Source organism: Tamandua tetradactyla, chromosome 3 (genome assembly GCF_023851605.1).
Source record: "Tamandua tetradactyla isolate mTamTet1 chromosome 3, mTamTet1.pri, whole genome shotgun sequence".
NCBI lineage: Eukaryota > Metazoa > Chordata > Mammalia > Pilosa > Myrmecophagidae > Tamandua > Tamandua tetradactyla.
This window is the reverse complement of record NC_135329.1, coordinates 96,368,412-96,388,496: the sequence shown is the minus strand read 5'-3', so window position 1 is coordinate 96,388,496 and position 20,085 is coordinate 96,368,412. Positions and strand designations below refer to the sequence as shown.

Genomic DNA, 20,085 nt, shown 5'->3' with positions numbered 1-20,085 from the left:
ATTTTGCATTTAGGCTTTCTATTCATCAGGTTTATTCGTTTATATATTGATCAAAGCAAGTTTTCTTTAATCTTGTACAGAAATGAAGCTAAGGCCATCAGCAAAGAGGAAATAAATATTAGCCAGTTCTTTAAAAAAAAAAAGGTTGAAAAAGGGATCAGACTTCAGGAAGCTTATCTGGATAGGAAGAAGGTGGAACAGAATATAGGATGATATTACCCATATTTTAAAACTTCAACTTCTGTGTGAGATCAAAGGAAGAAATGTGTAGTTGGTGCAAAATTTGTATTTTGGGTAGTGCATTAATTATAATTTAACTTGTATGGTCAGTTTAGTTGAGCACCATAAGTACAGGGAATCCTGAACAGGGTGCGAGATCTTCTTGGTTTGTCCAGGTTAATGTGATGCCCAGATATATCCCAGAGTAATTTGAGCAGTGAATAAAGAAGTATTCGCAAACGTTCCCTTAGGGGACTGGGAGAAAGGAGGAAATATTCAATTTCCTCATGTGGGGAATTCCTGATATTCTCACAAGCAGTGGAGACAGCCAATTCAGTAGGCTGAGCTCTCGATGTTGGTGTTTGGCCCTATGAAGCTTACTTCTGCAAAGGAAATGGTAAGTCTACTTAAAATAAGACCCAAGAGTCACCCCAGAGAAATTATTTTGTGGCTCAGAGGTGGCCTCTCTCTCCTTCTCTAAGCCAATTGGCAGGTGAACTCACTGCCTTTTCCCCACTCGTGGGACACAAGTCCCAGAGGTGTAAATCTCCCTGGCAATATGGGACAGAACTCCCAGGATTCACTGGGACCCGGCATCATGGATTGAGTAAGCCTTTTTTGATCAAAAGAGGAAAGCGAGAAATGAGACACAGTTTCAGCGGCTGAGAGATTTCAAACAGAGTTGAGAGGTTATCCTGGAGGTTATTTTTATGCATTATATAGAAACATCTCTTTTAAGTTTATGGTGTATTGGAGTGGCTGGAAGGAAGTACCTGAAACTGCTGAGCTGTGCTCCGGTAGCCCTGATTTTTGAAAATGATTGCATAACAATATAGCTTTTCATTGTGGCTGTGTGATTGTGAAAACCTTGTATTTGATGCTCAGTTTATCCAGGGTATGAGCAGAAGAATACAAAAATACGGATAAAAAATAAATACATAATAAGGGGGTAAGGGGTAAAACAAGTTGGGCAGATGGAAATACTAGTGGCCAATGAGACAGAGGGGTAAGGGGTGTGGTAAATGTGAGTTTCTTCTTTTATTATTTGATGCAAATGCTCTAAAAATGATCATGGTGATGATTCTACAACTATGCAATGATATTATAAGCCACTGATTGTACACCATGTGTATTAGTTACAGTTCTCCAGAGAAACAGAATCAACGGGAAACACTCACAAATACAAAATTTATAAAAGTGCCTCATGTAACCATGGGAATACAAAGTCCAAAATCCACAGGGCAGGCTGTGAAGCTGACGATTCGGACAGAGGATTTGGATGAACTCCAAAGGAAAGGCTGAATGGCCAAAGCAGGAAGAGAGCCTGTCTCTTCTGAATTCTCCTTAAAAGGCTTCCAATGATTAGATTAAGCATCATTCATTGCAGAAGACATGCCTCCTGGCTGATCACAAATGGAATCAGCTATGGATGCAGCTCACGTGATCATGATTTAATTCTATGAAATGGTCTCATCACAACACACAGGCCAGCACTTGCCCAACTGGACAAACAGGTACCACCACTTGGCCAAGCTGACATATGATCCTGGTCATGACAGTCCACTCCTTGCCAACTTGGCAGCTATACATATCACTTATCTAATTTCTAAATGAAAAACAATAAACACACATTTTTTTCTTTCACCTAACAATACTCAACTGCCCTGCATATAACTGGAAACACACTAAATCTCTTGAGAATAGGGTGCAAATCCTTGGGTAATATTCATTATTAAACTTGATATCTTACAACTTAAACAGTATAACATGAACAAAACAGCATTACAGTCCTCGTTTCTGTAACTGACCACATGGTTGAAGTTCACATTTACTACTACCTTCTTCCACTACCCATTCCATGTTCCCTTTACCCTCAGCAAGCACTTCAGCTGGCTGTAGTTCTTTGCCTGGTGGGGTGACCCAAACCTTCATTCCTGAAGTTTCAGAGCCATTGGTAGTCCTGCCTGGATTGGGTTGTTGCAGTTTTCCATTGATTTTTAATCACAGGGCATGGTAGTACTAAAAGATGCCCTAGGGGATCTTCTATATTTCAAGAAAATTCTTCTTTACCTCCATTGTGTAGTTGCAGTCCTACTTCTCCCTGGTAGTCAGGGTCAATCACCCCAGACAATAATGTAATCCCCCTCTTGGCTTGTAGATCCAGGGACATGAGTAGCCAAAAGTGACCAGGTGGCAGTGTTAGATTCCAGTTCAATGGAATCATTGTTATTTCTCCTGGTGGAAGCACTCCCCCTTTGGAAACTAAAACCTGTAGACCAGCAGAGTTCAGGGTCGCAGAGACAGGAAACAGAAATTTTCCTAGTGGATCACTAGGAGTAATAGTGTGTGGTACCACTCCCATTTCCACCTCTTGGTTCCTGGATCCTGGCTATGGGAGAAACAGCACCATACAGCAGATGCTGATTCAGAGCACATAACAGCTTCCTGGAGAACATTACCCCAGCCCTTCAAGGTATTGCCACCTAGTTGGCACCATAATTGAGTTTTCAAAAGGCCATTCCACCGTTCTATCAATCCAGTTGCTTCTGGATGATGGGGAACATGACAAGACCAGAGAATTCCATGAGTATGTGCTCATTCCCGCACTTCATTTGCTGTGAAGTATGTTCCTTGATCAGAAGCAATGCTGTGTGGAATACCATGATGATGGATAAGGCATTCTGTAAGACCACAGATGGTCATTTTGGCAGAAGCACTGCATGCAGGGAAAGCAAACCCATATCCAGAGTATGTGTCTATTCCAGTTAGAACAAATCACTGCCCCTTCCATGAAGGGAGTGGTCCAATGTAATCAACCTGCCACCATGTAGTTGGCTGGTCACCTCAGGGAATGGTGCCATATTGGGGGCTGAGTGTGGGTCTCTCTGCTGGCAGGTTGGGCACTCAGCAGTGGCTGTAGCCAAGTCAGCCTTGGTGAGTGGAAGTCCATGTTGCTAAGCCCATGCATAACCTTCATCCCTACCACCATGACCACTTTGTTCATGAGCCCATTGGGCGATGTCAGGAGTTGCTGGGGAAAGAGGCTGATGCATTCACCGAATGGGTCATCTTATCCACTTGATTAAAACCTTTCATTGCTGAAGTTACCCTCTGGTGCGCATTTATGTGGGACACAAATACATTCATGTTTTTAGCCCACTCAGAAAGGTCTATCCACATACTTCTTCCCCAGACCTCTTTGTCACCAGTTTTCCAATTATGATCTTTCCAAGTCCCTGACCATCAGTCAAACCATGAGCAATTACCCATGAGTTACTATACAAACATACCTCTGGCCAGTTATCCTTCCAAGCAAAATGAACAATCAGGTGCACTGCTCGAAATTCTGCCCACTGGGAGGATTTCCCCTCCTTTAAGGACACCCCAGAAAGGGGTTGTAGTGCTACAGCTGTCCACTTTCAGGTGGTATCTGCATATTGTGCTGAACCATCTGTAAACCAGGCCCGAGTTTTCTCTTCCTCAGTCAATTCACTCTTAAGGAACTCCCCAAGAGGCCATAGCTCTGATCTGGGAAAGAAAAGGTAATGTGGCAGGAGTGGAGACCATGGGCATTTGGGCCACTTCCTCATGTAACTTATTTGTGACTTCAGGACCTGCTCTGTCCCTATCTCGCATATACAATTTCCATTTTACAACAGAGTGCTGCTGTGCATGCCCAACTTTATGGCCTGGTGGGTCATACAACACCCAGCTCATGATAGGCAACTCAGGTCTCATGGTAACTTGGTGGCCCATGGTTGAACGTTCAGTCTCTACCAAGGCCCAGTAGCAGGCCAAAAGCTGTTTCTCAAAAGGAGAGTAGTTATTTGCAGCAGATGGTAAGGCTTTGCTCCAAAATTCTAAGGGTCTGTGTTGTGATTCTCCTATAGGGGCCTGCCAAAGGCTCCAAACAGCATCTGTATTTGCCACTGACACTTCTAACAGACCACGTATGGACTGTATATGTGTGAAGATTTGTCAATAAAAATAGTCAAAAATAAAAAATAAAAAAGCAAATGTGCACACTGTTAATAGGTCAATCTAGATGAAGGGTAGATAGGTCTTCATTATATAGTGATGTCTATTAAGATATTTACGAGAATGTTCACAGCAATATTATTCATAAGATACCAAAGTGAAAAGAATCCAAAACTACACCAAAGTAAATTAGATAAGAAAACTGTGATATACTCATGCAGTGGAGTACTATACAGAAATGAAAATGAACCAACAACTCTAATAGGTCATAAGGGAAAAATTCACAAATAATGTTGAAGAAATGAAGCTAGACACACAAACAGGATTTCATTTATATGAAATTCAAAATCAAGGAAATCAAATCTATGGAGATGGTTACCTTGGGGATAGGTAGTAACTAGTGGGGTATGAGAGAGGCTTCAGAGGCTGGATTACAGTCTTTTCAATGGGAGGTTTCTTTCTAAAACTGCATCCCGCTATAAATTTATGATTCTTATGCTCTTATGTATACAGATTATATTGCAAGAAAAAGTTTTTTTAATAAAAAATAACAACAATTAAGCCATATCATATCACTCATCAGCTCATTCAGTAAGCTTCCCATTTGAGGAGTTAAATGCAAACTCTTAAAATAAAGGCTTATATAATCTAGCCAATACCTATCTCTCAATCTTCTCTCCTACTACCTCTCTTGTTCCCTTCTTCTACTATACGTACAACAATGGCTTCTATGCCATTCCTCAAACACTTGAAACATGGCTTTTGCCTTTGGTATTTCCTCTCTCATTCTCTTTATGTCTGCTTAAGTGTTTCCTTATTGAAAAGAACTTTCTTGACATTTCTATATAAAATAACACTCTTACCTTATCATGTTTTACTAATGTTTACAGCATTTAATGCCAGATGACAACATAGATACACAGAAAAAATATTTACTATACTATCTCATTATCTAGAATTGGTTTGGATTCAGGCCTGCTGTTTTTCAACTTCGCTGAAAATGCTAGGGTCATATATATCATATATAGTAGCATTTATCTTTGCTTAGCAAATTTTTATTCACAAGTAAGAGTACAAGTAAGATTACAATGGAAATGAATAAAATATTTAGGAGAATAAATTCCTTTTCAAGCACCTCCAAGCCTATTTATAAAATCCATCCACACTGTACAGATCTACTCTAGTAATCATAATATGCTATCAGTCTGTCAATAGTGCACACTAGGTAACATGTTGAAAAAAAAACACATCTGAATGAGAATATGTACCTGACAGTTACAAACGTGCATTAAAAAGACTTGAATAGCTGATAAAGTTCTCAAGTGTATGACAATTTCATCATTCCAGATTGAAAATATATCTAAATTCACGTTTATAACCAGAGAATATTAAAAAAAAAAAAAAAACAAGGAAAAGATGTAAAACACTTACATTAACTTTGAAAGCATGTACAGTGTTATCCAGAAGAAGGATATTGCAAACCACCTCTGTATGCAGTCTGTCTCGGGCCAGTTCTGAAGCTCGCACATTGTAGGTTCTGCCAGCAGGCAATCGGAAACGTGATGTCATTACTGTCCACACGGGGTCTAAGTTAAAAAAAAAAAGTAAATAATTAAAAGGAGGGTGGAAAATATGGTGTGGTTTAAAAAACAAAGCTATTATATATTTTTCAAAAGATAGCTTAACTGGTCATTAAGGAAATGTAAATTAAAATTACAATGAGATACTACTTCACCCCTATTTGAGTGGGTAGTACTAAATAAATGGAAAATAACAAGTGCTGGAGAGGATGTAGAGAAACAGAAACACTCATTTGCTTTTTATGGGAATGTAAAATGGTACAGCTGTTGTGGTAGTCAGTCTGGTGGTATCTCAGAAAGCTAGGTATGGAATTACTATATGACCCTGCAACAGGTGGTATACACATATAATGGAATATTATTCAGCCATAAAAAGGAATAAACTTCTAATAAATGAACAGCATGGGTAAACATTGCAGACACCATGTTCAGTGAAATAAGGTAGACATAAAAACACAAGTATTGTATAATTTCATTTACTTGAAATAGTTGGATAAGCAAATTCATAGAGTCAGAAATTATAAGTTACCAGGACCCACGGTGGTGTTAAGGAGTTGTGAGTGAATGCTTATTACAGAGTTTCTATTTTGAGTAGTAGAAAATTTTGGCGGTGAATGCTAGTGATGGTAGTGTAACACCGTGAATATAATTAACATCACTAAATTATATATTTGAATGTGGTTAAAGAAGAAATTTTAGGTTGCGTATATGTGAGTATAATAAAGCTAAATAACAAAACAAAACACACAGTAGGGAATAACACAGTGAACCCTAATGTAAACTATGAAGTACAGTTAGTATAATATTTCTCATCGCTTGTAACAAAGGTACCACACCAATTCAAATAACAGGGTCAGAGTTATATGACAACTCTGTATTTTTGCATGATTTATCTATAAACCTACAACTTCTCTAATAATTATTTTTTAAATGCAAAACAAAAAAATTCCAGATAAATAAAACAGATGTTCCTTCTGCTGAACTTATTAGATTGTTTGTATTTAAGAAAAAATTATTATATCACTGCCTGATGTGCTTGAAATTGTATGTACAAGGAACTATTTAAGACAATTATACTATAAACATGGGAGATTAAGGGTCACAAAGGGAAGTCAGGACTCTGTACTTCACTTTAACTGTTAAAATGCTGACACCTGGGCAGGCCATGGTGGCTCAGCAGGCAGAGTTCTCACCTGCCATGCCAGAGACCCGGGTTTGATTTCCAGTGCCTGCCCATGTTAAAAACAAAATGTTGACACGAGTAGACTGTAATAAATTACGCAGTTCGAATATAGTATCAAGGGCAGCTACTAAACAATCTATATAGAAAGGCATTAAAAAACTTCAAATAAGTGGAAAAGACTTCAAAAAACATTGTTCAAGAAATCTAAGAAAGTAGAGAAACAAAAGAGGAAAAATAGAAAAAACAAAATTTATAATAGCAAACCTAACCTCTAATATATCAGTAATTTTGTTAAAAGTAAATGATCTAAATACATCAATTAAAAGGCAGATTGGTAGATTAGGAAACAGGGCGGTAAGGTTTAAAATGTATAGAGTTAAAAAAAAAATGTATAGAGTTTCTATTTGGGATACTGAAAAATTTTGGTAATGGAACATGGTAATGGTAGCACAATTTGCAAACATAATTAACTGCACTGAATTATATATTTGAATACATATGTGGTTAAATGGACAAATTTTAAGTTAATGGTATATTACCAATTTTTAAAATAAGAATTAAAAAAAATTAAAATTAAAAAAATTAAAAAAATCCATGGAACTTCACAACTCAAATAGTAAATTCTAAGTTAAACCATAGACTATACAGCTCATAGTTCAATTATTGAAATGTGCTTTCATCTATTGTAACAAATGAATCACATCAACACAAGGTGTTAATACTCAGGTAGTATATGGAAATCCTATATATTATGCATAATTTTCTGTAAACCCAAAACTTCTCTAAAAAATAAAAACAGAATTGTGTAAGGAACAAAAATAACATACCTAATAAATGACAGCTATGATTATCTTTAACAAAAAATAAAGTAAATGCTCTAAATATATCAATTAAAAGACAGAAAAGCAGATCGGGGGGAAATATCAACGAACTATGTTCCGTTTACATAAAACTCCCTTTAAATATAATGACATAGGCATCTGTAGAAAGAAGAAGAATGGAAAATTTTTAAAATATATATTGGTTAAAAAAACTTCAGAGCAAAGAAAATTATTAGGAACAGAAAAGGACATTACATAAAGATAAAAAGGTCAAACCACCAAGAATACATAGCAATCCTAAATATGCATGCATATAACAGAGTAGCAACATACGTGAAACAAAAGCTTATAAAACTGATATAAGAAACAAAGCAAAACAAAAAACTGATATAAGAAACAAATCCAAAATTATAATATTATCAACTAACAGAATCTAATCAATAATTATACAATACTCTATTCAAAAATAGCAAGATATACATTTTTTCCCAAACACCCACAAAAGATTCATCAACACAGATCATATCCAGAGCTGTAACAGAAATGGAAACATATTTAAAAGACTGAAATCATATTACATGTGTTCCCTGATGACAACAGAATCAACCAAGAAATCAATAGCAGAAAGATAACAGGAAAATCTCCAAACACACGAAAACAAAACAAACTTGTAAATAATCCACAGAACAAAGAGGAAATCTCAATGAACATAGAAAAAAAATCCACCAATCAGAATAAAAAAGAAAATACAATATATCAAAATTTGTAGGTCACAAAATTTGTAGGACACAAAAACAGTACTGAGAGGGAAATTTATGACTCCCAGGGATTAGTCTAGACAAGGCACCATGGGATCAACAATGCCATCCTGACCAAAAGGGTCTGGGAAAGAAGTGTAACAAAAAAGGTATCAGAATAAAAAAGAAAATACAATATATCAAAATTTGTAGGTCACAAAATTTGTAGGACACAAAAACAGTACTGAGAGGGAAATTTATGACTCCCAGGGATTAGTCTAGACAAGGCACCATGGGATCAACAATGCCATCCTGACCAAAAGGGTCTGGGAAAGAAGTGTAACAAAAAAGGTATCAGTGGCTGAGACAGTTCAAATAGAGTCGAGAGGCTACCCTGGAGGTCACTCTTACGCAAGCTTCCATTAGACATTGCTACCTATCATAGCTTGCTAAACCCCAACCAAAACCATTCCTGCCAATCTTATATGGGCATCATATAAGATTCTACAAAGGTTCCACGCACTACGGTAACTTTCCAGAAACGCACAACTTCCAGATGAGTCCCTGGCCCAGATAAATCCTGAAATGCAGAGGGGCAAGCCTCACCAGAACATCAACTAGTTTCATCCCCCTATCCCATATTATCAACAGCCCCTTACAACATGAAAACATTAGAATGGCCCTTACCCAAATACCCCTAAAGAGTGGGAGAAAGATCAAAGATGGTAGTGGAGCTACACAGAGAAGGTAGGGTTTAAGAACCTAGTATGATTGTAGAAATCATTATATTGATATTTCCTTTAGACTCCAGTATCTTAGAGCAGCTAGCAGCTAGCAGTAAAAACTTAAAATTATGGAACTGTAATCCATACCAAACTCTGAAATCTGTTCTACAACAGATCTGAAATTTATTGCTTTTTTTGTATATATGTTATTTTACACACACACACATATATATATATTTCTCCTAACCTCCAGTGTTTTGGAGCAACTAGAAGGAAAAATCTGAAATAGTGGAATGGTAAAGCCATAACAAGCTCTGAAATTTGTTCTGTATCTACTTGTTAAAGTGTACTTTGAAAATCACTGCTTTTTTTTCTTTCCTTTGTCTATATGTTATATTTAACAATAAAAAACATTAAAAAAGGAAATAAAAGGCATACAGATTAAAAATAAATGGAAAGATATAACATGTTCATGGATTAGCACAGTCAACATAGTGCAGATGCTAATTCTCTCCAAACTGATGTATAAATTTAATATAATTGCTACAAAAATCAGAGAATGAATACCTTATATAGATTATTCTCAACTCTATATGAAAAGACAAAAGAATTAGAATAACTAACAGTATATTAGAAAAGTTGAGTGCTTACAGAAAAGTCATGTATAAAATACATAAAATGTAGAATTCCCATATGCCACCCTATTATTAACACTTTTCATTTAGCTAATACCACTTTGAAAAAAAGAATAAAGTGTGAGTAATTACTGTACCGAGTTACTATATATCTATATATATAGTAATAATATATATTACTATGTAACAGGACTATGTGGCAGGGCAGAGGATAAAATGTACAGATCAACGGATGAGAGTACAGAACCCAGAAAAAAAAATCCAAAAAGGTATTATCAAGTGATTTTTAATAAAGATATAAAAGCAATTCTAAGGAAAAAGAATAGTATTTTCAATAAATGGTACTAGAGCTTTTGAATATCCATGAACAAAAGAAAACAATGAACCTCAACCTAAACCTTATATAAAAACTTACTTCATGGATCATATTTAAAAGTAAAAACTAAAACTATAAATTATAATTTCTACAAGAAAATATAGGATAAAATCTTTGGTATTAATGGTTTGTTGATATATTTTCAGATGTGACACCAAAAGCATATCCATAAAAGAAAAAATATATATTGGACTTTTAATCAAAATTTAAAACTGTTGTTATAAAAAAGATGAAAATATAAACTATAGACTGGGAGAAAATGCTTGCAAACTACATATTTGACAAAGGACAAGTATCTAGAACATATAAAGGACTCTCAAAATGCAACAGAAAAACAAATGATCCAGTGAGAAAATGGGGAAAAGACACGAAGAGACATGTCACCCAATAGGCTATTCAGATACAAATAAGCACATGAAAAGATGTTCAACAACACCAACCATTAGGGAAGTGCAAATTATGAACACAATGAGATATCACTATACACTTATTAGAAAAGCTAAAATATAAAATAATGACATACTAAATGCTGGCAATGAGGCAGAAAAACTGTATTTCTCATACAATGCTTAGAGGAATGTAAAATGGTACAATCATTCTGGAAAAGTTAGCTAGTTTAAAAAAAAAAAACTAAACTTATGACCCAGAATTGTACTCCTGGGCACATTTCATACCAGAAAAATGAAAACTTATGTCCACACAAAAATCTGAACACATATATTCATAACAGATTTATTTGTAATAACCCAAAACTGGAGAGATCAAAATGTTCTTCAATAGGTGAATGGCTAAACAAATTATAGTACACGTATATCTTGCAATACTACACAGCAATAAAAAGGAAATAAGTATTGATACGTTTAACAACCTCAATGGATCCTGAGGGCCACCATATAAGTGAAAAAGGCCAATCTCAAAAGGACACATATGATATAATTCTTTTATACATATAATATTCCCTAAGTGACAAAATTAAGACTAGACAACAGATTAATGGTTGCCAAGGGTTAGGAATATAAGGGAGGGAAGGGGTAGATGTTAGTGTAAATGGGTAATTTGAGGGAGAACTTTGTGGTAAAGAATAGTTAACGTATCTTGATGGTAGTGATGGTTACATGAATCTACACATATAATGAAATAGCATAGAACTATACACATATTGTACCAATGTCAGTTCCCTGATTTTGATATTGTACTACAGTTATGTAAGATGTAACAGAGTACAGAGGTACACAGGACTTCTCTGCACTGTCTTTGCCACTTGCTGTGATATACAAATATTTCATAATAAATTTTTTAAAGCCACAAATAGATCATTGAAAGACAGCACTCAGAGAATCATAATTACAATATAGTTATACCACAACAATTGCCCACTAAAGACACAATAATTCAACAGCACTGGGCATTCTACTATAATCTAAAAGGACTAATTTACTTTTTACATGCAGCTAAGCACCAAAAGAGCCACCGTTTGTCACCTTCATGGCTGTATCATTCTTTCAAAGAACTATAGTTTTGTTTTAGAACAGTGATAATTCCAAATCCTAAAATGCACTGTTTTCATTGACTTTTGCTTTTCATTTGCATTAAGGATAAAATTATAAAAACTTTGAATACCAAGTTTATTTTTGTTAGCAAACTTTAAAACATATGTATAATTTAACCTACCTTCTAAAATCCATAACTAAAGTGAATAAAATGCATCACTGGGTGATTAACAGATAGATAGAAATGTTGGGGTGAGACTGAGGTTATGCATTTATGGGAAGAACACCACAAAGGTAATGTGTACTGTTCTCAGTGCAGCACATCAGGGCATACATGACGTCTATAATAACCCTGATCAGTTGGTTAAGATGGAGGCTGCTAGATTCCTCTAATGTAAAATTAATCCATCTGGGTTTTTCAAAACCAACTTAATATGGTAAGGTGTAAGAAAACTACATAAGTAACAAAACATGAGTATCTGTGATATACATATATATATATTTTTAAATTCCCACAATTAAAGAAGAAAATCACAGCCCAATAGAAAACAAAATGGGCAAATAATGAATATGCAACTTACAAAAACAATGGAAAGGCTATAATATATGCAAAGGTCCTGAGTTTCACAAATAATCAAAGCAATGCACATTGAGGTCATGAGATACCATTTTTTTTTCATTCAATAAGTAAAAGTTTTAAAAACCAATAACGTGTAGTGTTGGTAAGAATGCTGAGAAGCATGATAATCTCATACCAGTTAGTAGGAATATAAAATGATGCGACCTTTTCAGAGAGCTAGTTGGTATTTTCCAGCTAAAGTAGACATAGCTTTTAAATCAGCAGCAGCTGTACCTCCAGGAATTTATTTCACAAATAAATTGCCCTAACAAACACAATAATGTTTGTTACAGTATAATTTTGTAACCAAAAATTTAAAAAAGACCTACAGGTCAAAAAGTTTTATGTTCATGCTCTGGACCCACTGTGAAGCTGTTATTAAAACACATAGAGACTGCAGGGCAAGATAGGCAATGCAGACAAGCATGGAATTTAGCTCGTCCCCTACGGCACCTAGTAAAAGGCCAGAAACTGTCTAGAACCACTGTTTGGGGGACTTCTGTGACAAGATGCACATTGTACACCACCCTAGAATGAGAGGAAGGGCAAGAACACAGGACAGAACTGCAAGTAAATTCTTCTTCAATGGGGGAGCTGGTACCCCTTTCCCAGCGGCACAGAAACAGAGGCCCTCTCTATTAGGAGCAAGGGAAGGAAAGCTCAAGCAAGCTACAATTGTGGATTTGATTAACAAATTCAGATTATTAAATACTAGCTCTCAGCACAGATAAATCTACAATGCAAACAAGAAAGAAAGGATTCAGCATCCTTTCTTGACAAAACACGTCAAAAGATAGGAATCAAAGGGCACTTCCTCAATATAATAAAGGGCATATAGGAAAAACCCATAACTAAACAACATCATATTCAATGGAGACTGAAAGCTTTCCTTCTGAGATTAGGAATGAGACAAGGATGCCCACTGTCAGCACTGTTATTCAACATCGTGCAGGACCAATTAGGCAAGATAAAGAAATAAAAGCCATCCATATTGGAAAGAAAGAAGGCAGCCAAGTCCACTCAACTGGGACAGAACAGCCTCTTCAACAAATGGTACTTGTAGAACTGGATATCCATATTCAAAAGAATGAAAGAGGATCCTTGTCTCACACCTTATACAAAAATTAACTCAAAATGGGTCAAAGACCTAAACATTATAGCTAGTACTATAAAACTTTTAGAAGAAAATTAGGGAAATATCTTTAAAATCTTGTGGTAGGAGGTGGTTTTCCAGACTTTATATCCAAAGTGCAAGCAATGAAATAATAAATAGATAAATGGGATCTCCTCAAAACTGAACACTTTTGCACATCAAAGGACTTTGTCAAGAAAGTAAAAAGGCAGTCTATTCAATGGACAACAATAGTTGGAAACCACATATCAGATTAGGGTTTAAAACTCAGAATACATAGAGATCCTACAATCAACAATAAAAAGACAAATAACCCAATTTAAAAATGGGCAAAAGATACCTTTTCCAAGGAGGCAATACAAATTGCTCAAAAGCATATGAAAAGATACTCACTTTCACTAGCTATTAGGGAAATGCAAATCAAAAGCACTATGAGATATCATCTCATACCTACTAGAATAGTCATTATATAAAAAAACAACAACAACAAAGAACACCAGAAAACTACAAGTGTGGGAGAGGATACGGAGAAATAAGAACGCTTGCTCACTATGAGTGGTAATATAGAGTGGTACAGCCGCTCTGGAAGGCAGTTTGGCATTTCCTCAGGACACTAAGTACAGATTTGCTACATAATCCAGCAATCATATTACTAGGTATATACTTGGAAGAACTGAAAGCAGGAACATGAACAGATATTTGCATACCAATGTTTACAACAGCATTATTTCACAACTGCTAATAGATGGAAACAACTGAAATGTCCACCAACTGAAGACTGGATAAACAAACTGTGGTATATATACACGATAGAATATTTCACAGCTCTAAAACAGAATAAAGTCATGACGTATGCAACAACATGGATGAACCTTGAGGACATTAGGTTGAACAAAGTAAGCCAGAAACAAAAGGACAAATACTCACTAATATGAATGAACAATAATGAGCAAACTCAGAGTTAAAGTTGAGAGCACAGGTTATTTGGAGACAGTAAGAGAACAGAGACTGGACATTTCATGCTGTAGGACTACAGAATATTTAACAAAATTCAGAAATGGATAGGATTCAGAAATGGATAGGATAATTCTGTGAGATGATAGCACATATCGTAACAAAGCTCTGTGTGAGTAAGATTGAAAGAGGAAGACTAGGGGCATGTATGACACAGAAAGAGGATAAAAACTGGAAGTGTGTAACTCAGAAAAACCTAGAATGGACAACAATGGTGATCAAATGTACAAAAATAAGAATGTTTTTACATGAGGGAGAATAAATGAATGTCATCATACCAAGGTGAATTCCAAAGGCAATAAACCAAAGCTAACTGTCATTAAGAGGGGGATTTAAGGGAGGATTATGGGATACTTTTGTGTCTCCTTTCCCTTTTTTTTTCTCTTCTTTCTTTCCAGAAGAAATAGAAATGTTCTCATATAGATTGTGGTGGTGAACACATAACTATGTGATTACACTAGGAACCATTGATTGTACACATAGGATGGATTGTACAGTGTGTGAATAAAACTGTTTAAAAAATAACAGAAAAATACAAGTACTGGAGAAGATGTGGAGAGAAAGACATACCTATTCACTGTTGGTAGGGAAGAAGAATTATGCAGCCCCTCTGGAGGGCAGTATGGTGGTTCCATATGAGACTAAGGATAGGGATGCCATATGAACCTGCAACCCAATTATTAGGTATATACTGGGAAGAACTGAAAGCAGGGACACAATTAGACATCTATACACTGGTGTTTATGGCAGCATTATTCACTACTGCCAATGCATGGAGGCAGTCAAGGTGCACTGACTAAACTGTGGTATATACATACAACAGAATATTGAATGGTTACAGAAAGGAATGAAGTTGTGAGGCACGCAACTAGGTGAATGAACCTTGAGGACATTACATTGAGTGAAATAAGCCAGAAACAAAAGGACAAATATTGTATGGTCTCACTAACATAAACTAACTATAATGAGCAAACTCTGAGAATTTAGATCAACAGCATAGGTTATTAGGGAATAGAAAGAGGGCAGAGATTGGGCAATCAATGATTAAGGAGTTCAGAATATTCAATAAGGCTCACTGTAAAGGTTCCTAGATTATAAGCTCTGACAGCAGTCACATTTATTCCTGAGCTTTAATTGTTACTTCTAAATTCTGGGATGCTCTGCTCTTTATGTATAACCTGGTAATTTCCTGGAACTTTAAGTATCTTAGTGACACCTAAGACAAAGAGTTTGAGTTCTGCAGCTCTGAAAGTCAGCATTACTCCATAAAGTAGCTGTTGAAGCTGAAAAAGAGATGAAACATCAATTGGAGATATGAATGAAATGGATCTGATTGGGATTAAACTATATCAGAATATAAATTAAAGGCCGATACTATATTTTAAAACATTAATTTTCATATGAGACCAAAGAAAGAGATGTTTATTTTGTCTAAAATTTAAATTTTCTGTAGCACAATATCCAATTAACCTTTATGGTCAGAATATTTAAATACCCTGATTACATGGAACCTAGTAATAGGCAATGAGATTTTGTTATTTGGTCCCGATTAATGCAATAACCTAATGTAATCTGGAGTATTGTGGGCAGAACATATACAAGTATTTGCAAAGTCCCTTTGAGGGACAGGGGAAAAAACGTGGAATAATTAAACTTCCCACCTGGGTAACACCTGATGATTCTCTCATGGATTAGGGACTCTCAATTTAATAAGCCAAGGCTTCGATTTTGAGGATTATCCTTATGAAACTCATTTCTGTAATGGCAAAGGTCAGCCTACATAATATTATGTGTAAGAATCACTTCTAAAGAACCTCTTTTGTTGCTCAGACATGGCCTCTCTGTCTAAGCCAACTCTGCAAATAAACTCACTACCTTTCCCCTACGTGGGACATGACTCCCAGGGATAAGCCTGGCCCTGGCATTGTGGGACTGAGAATGCCTTCTGGAACTAAAGGGAGAAAACAAATGAAACAAAATAAAGTTTCAGTGGCTAAGAGATTTCGAATGGAGTCAAGGTAATTCTGGAGGTTACTCTTATGTAAGCATAAGTCAGATATTGCAAATTGCCATGTATGCCAAGCCCCAACCAACAATATTCCTAAAACCCTAAAAATACTCTGGGTTCTATCTAAGACTTTATAAAAGTTTTATTTAGCAAGTTTATTTTTTTCAGAAACTTAAGGCCCCCAGATTGTTCCTATGCTAGATAAGCCCTGAAACCAGGAGGTACCAGTCTATCCAAGAACATCAACAAATTTCATTTCTCTGCCCCATAAGGTCAACATCTCTTTCTAGCACAAAGAATATAAAATGGTCATTGCCCAGATATCTCTGCAGATTGAAAGAATGATCAAATCAGAGGGAGGAAGTGTAACTGAGAAATTAGGATTTAACAAAGGTTTATGACTACTGATTCGTTATACAGATATTCCTTTTTAGTTTCTAGTGTATTAGAATAGCCAGAGAAAATATCTGAAATTGTTGAACTGTATGTAGCACAGTAGCGTTGCTCTCTGATAATGACTGTATAACTATATAGCTTTTATCATGTGATGGTGTGATTGTAAAAACCTTGTGATTGTCACTCCCTTTATCCAGTGTATTGATACATAAGTAATAAAATAAACACATGAAAAATATATAATAATAGGTCAGGAATATGGGAGAAAAATACTACTACATAAACTATAAATAATAGTTATAGTACTACTTTAATAACCTTTCATCAATTATAACAAACATAGCTGTTAATAAATTAGATTACAAAAAAAGTGTTAGCAGCAGCTGAGCAATTGTAACAAATTTTCCACACCCATGCAAATTTTGGTAATGGATTGGTGAATGGGAATCCAACAATGCATGAATGTTCTGTAAATCCACAACTTCTCTTACAAAACATTTTTAATTAAAAAAAAACCCTACATAACATCACTTACTAACATGAAGAAAGCTCCAAAATATTTAAAAAAAAAAAAAGCAAGAAGCAAAAATAGACAATTTGAAGAACAATGCACATCATATATTCCATTTATGCTTAAAAAAGAAATCCCTGTCTGTGCCTAAAAGGATATAGATGAAAAATACAGATGGATCCATAAAGATACAAACCATTAACTATGACTACCTAAGGTGATTACTTACAGGGAGGGGAAACAGGATGAAGGTAAATGGGGGTAGGGAGAATCTGTGATTTCACTTTCACTGAATATATTTCTATATTACTAAAAAATAATTTTATGAATATTTATTAATGCATCTGTTCCATAATTTAAAAATTAAGATATTCTGTAATAAAATCCTGAAACAGAAAGATACAATTTAAAAATTCTAATAAAACGGAAAAATGTTAAGAATAATGACTGTATATTCTTGGAATTAAATATATAAATAAATATATTAAACATATAAGGACAACAGGCTATTTAAAGCAGTCTGGAAGACTGAAGTAATTGTGTCTTTTCCTTTTAATAAAGTATTACTTTCCTGTCTGCAAAGAACATATAGGACAGTTAGATTCAGGTGTCAACTTGGCCAAGTAAAGGTGCCTAGTTCTATTGCTGTGGACATGAACCAATGGCATGTGAACCTCATCTGTTGTTGATTACATCTGCAGACAGCTAGGAGGCATGCTGCAATGAACAATGTTTGAATTAATTGCCTGGTGCTTAAATGAGAGAGTCCAGTGTAGCACAGCCCAAGCAACTCATCATACCTCATCTCAGCACTTGCAGCTCAGCCCAGACCTTTGGAGATGCAGAAAGGAATCACCCTGGAAAAGCTGTTGGAGACTAGAGGCCTGGAGAGAAGGCCAGCAGAGATCACCTGTGCCTTCCAAGTAAGAAAGAACCTCAGTTGAAGGTTAGCTGCCTTTCCTCTGAAGAACTATACCTTAACTAAATAAATCCCCTTTTATTGAAAGCCAATCCATCTCTGGTGTGTTACATTTTGGAAGCTAGCAAACTAGAACAGACTTGGTACCAGGAGTGGGGTGCTGCTGCTGTTTGAAAATACCAAACATGTTGGAAGAGCTTTTTAAATGGATAAGGGGAAGATTTTGGAGAAACTGTGAAGAGAATGATGGAGAAGTCCTGGAGTGCTTAAGAGACTGTTGGTGTAAATGGAACCACTGCCAATTTGGATGAAGGGGGACACAAAAGGGACAAATTGGAGTTTGCAGAGTAAGAACCATGGAAGCTCAGGTCTGAAGCCAAGAAACATCAGCCAGGAGAGTAGACCCACCCAGATAAATGGAGAGGACGAGTCTCCTACCTTGTCACAGTGGAAGACTTGTGCTGCCTCAGGCCTTGGAAAAGGTACACATGCTCCTTGGGGACTGGGGAGAGCCTGACTGCCACCACATGGAGGGGCTGAGTGTGTGCCCCAGAAATGGCAGAGAGCCCAGGTGTGGCCCCAATACATGGAGAGAGTGGAGCAGAGAAAGAGGTGGTCTCCTCAATGTCCCCCAAGGTTGATTCAGAATGAGGTGGGAAACTGCATAGGCCCTTGGAAAGGGTAGGACTGCCACTTTCTAAAGCCGAAAGATAAATGACTTTCAGACTTTGAAATCAATGGTGTTTGCCCTACAGGTTTTCAAAACTTCTTAGGTCTTATGACTCCTGTCCCTATGGAAATGAAAACCTGTATCCTGTGAATATCCTCTTTTGCATATTGGCACCAGATAACTTGTTTTGAGATTCATAGGTCCACAGCTAGAAGAGAATTTTTTGTTCTTTAATATTGTTTAAGGTGATGCATGTAATTGCCAAGTTCTATTGCTGTGGATATGAGCATGTGAACCTCATCTGTTGCTGATTACATCTGTAGTCGGCTAGGAGGCTTGCCTGCTGTAATGAATGATGTTTGATTTTAATTGGCTGGTGCTTAAATGAGAGAGCTCAACGTAGCACAGCCCAAGCAGCTCAGCCCAGGCCTTTGGAGATGCAGAAAGGAAATCACTCTGGGGAAAGTTGCTGGAACCCAGAGGCCTGGAGAGAAGGCCAGCAGAGATCACCCTGAGCCTTCCCACATAAGAAAGAACCTCGGTTAAAAGTTAGCTGCCTTTCCTCAGAAGAACTATATGTTAACTAAATAAATCTCCTTTTATTGAAAGCTAATCCATCTCTGGGGTGTTGCATTCTGGCAGCTAGCAAACTAGGACAACATATCATAGTGACTCATATAACTTTTCTCCTTTTTCTATTTTATCTTCTATACACATCTTAAGAAAATAAAGAAAACTCTGTATCAAATTCCTTTCAGAATGGCAAATCATTTTTGTTTTGAAACTAGACCACTGGGCATCTAGTTTTGAGAAAAAGCTTTTTATTCCCAAAAAACTTTTCTGAAAGATATTTCTCTTTACTTTAATAGCATGATGAGCTACTGACTGGATTTCAAGAAGAGAAGTGAAAAAGCACTTGAGCTAAATCATCTAGTTACCTCTAGTCTCCTTCACTTCTTTTTCGTGTGTCTCCTGGGCTACACAAAGATTATAAACTGCACCATACTGTTTTAGTTCCATAGAGAACAAAATCTGGGGTGAAGAAGTCTCTAGATGCAGGAAGTTGCTTAGA

General features: G+C 36.2%; 1 protein-coding gene across 1 annotated transcript in view; it reads right to left on the bottom strand.

Moving 5' to 3' along the window:
- PTPN4 (protein tyrosine phosphatase non-receptor type 4) overlaps nt 1–20,085 on the bottom strand; it is a 363,873-nt gene that overhangs the window by 243,897 nt on the left and 99,891 nt on the right. Inside the window, 1 exon segment of the mRNA XM_077151764.1 lies at nt 5,629–5,783. Within this exon segment, the coding sequence (XP_077007879.1) occupies nt 5,629–5,783 (155 nt within the window).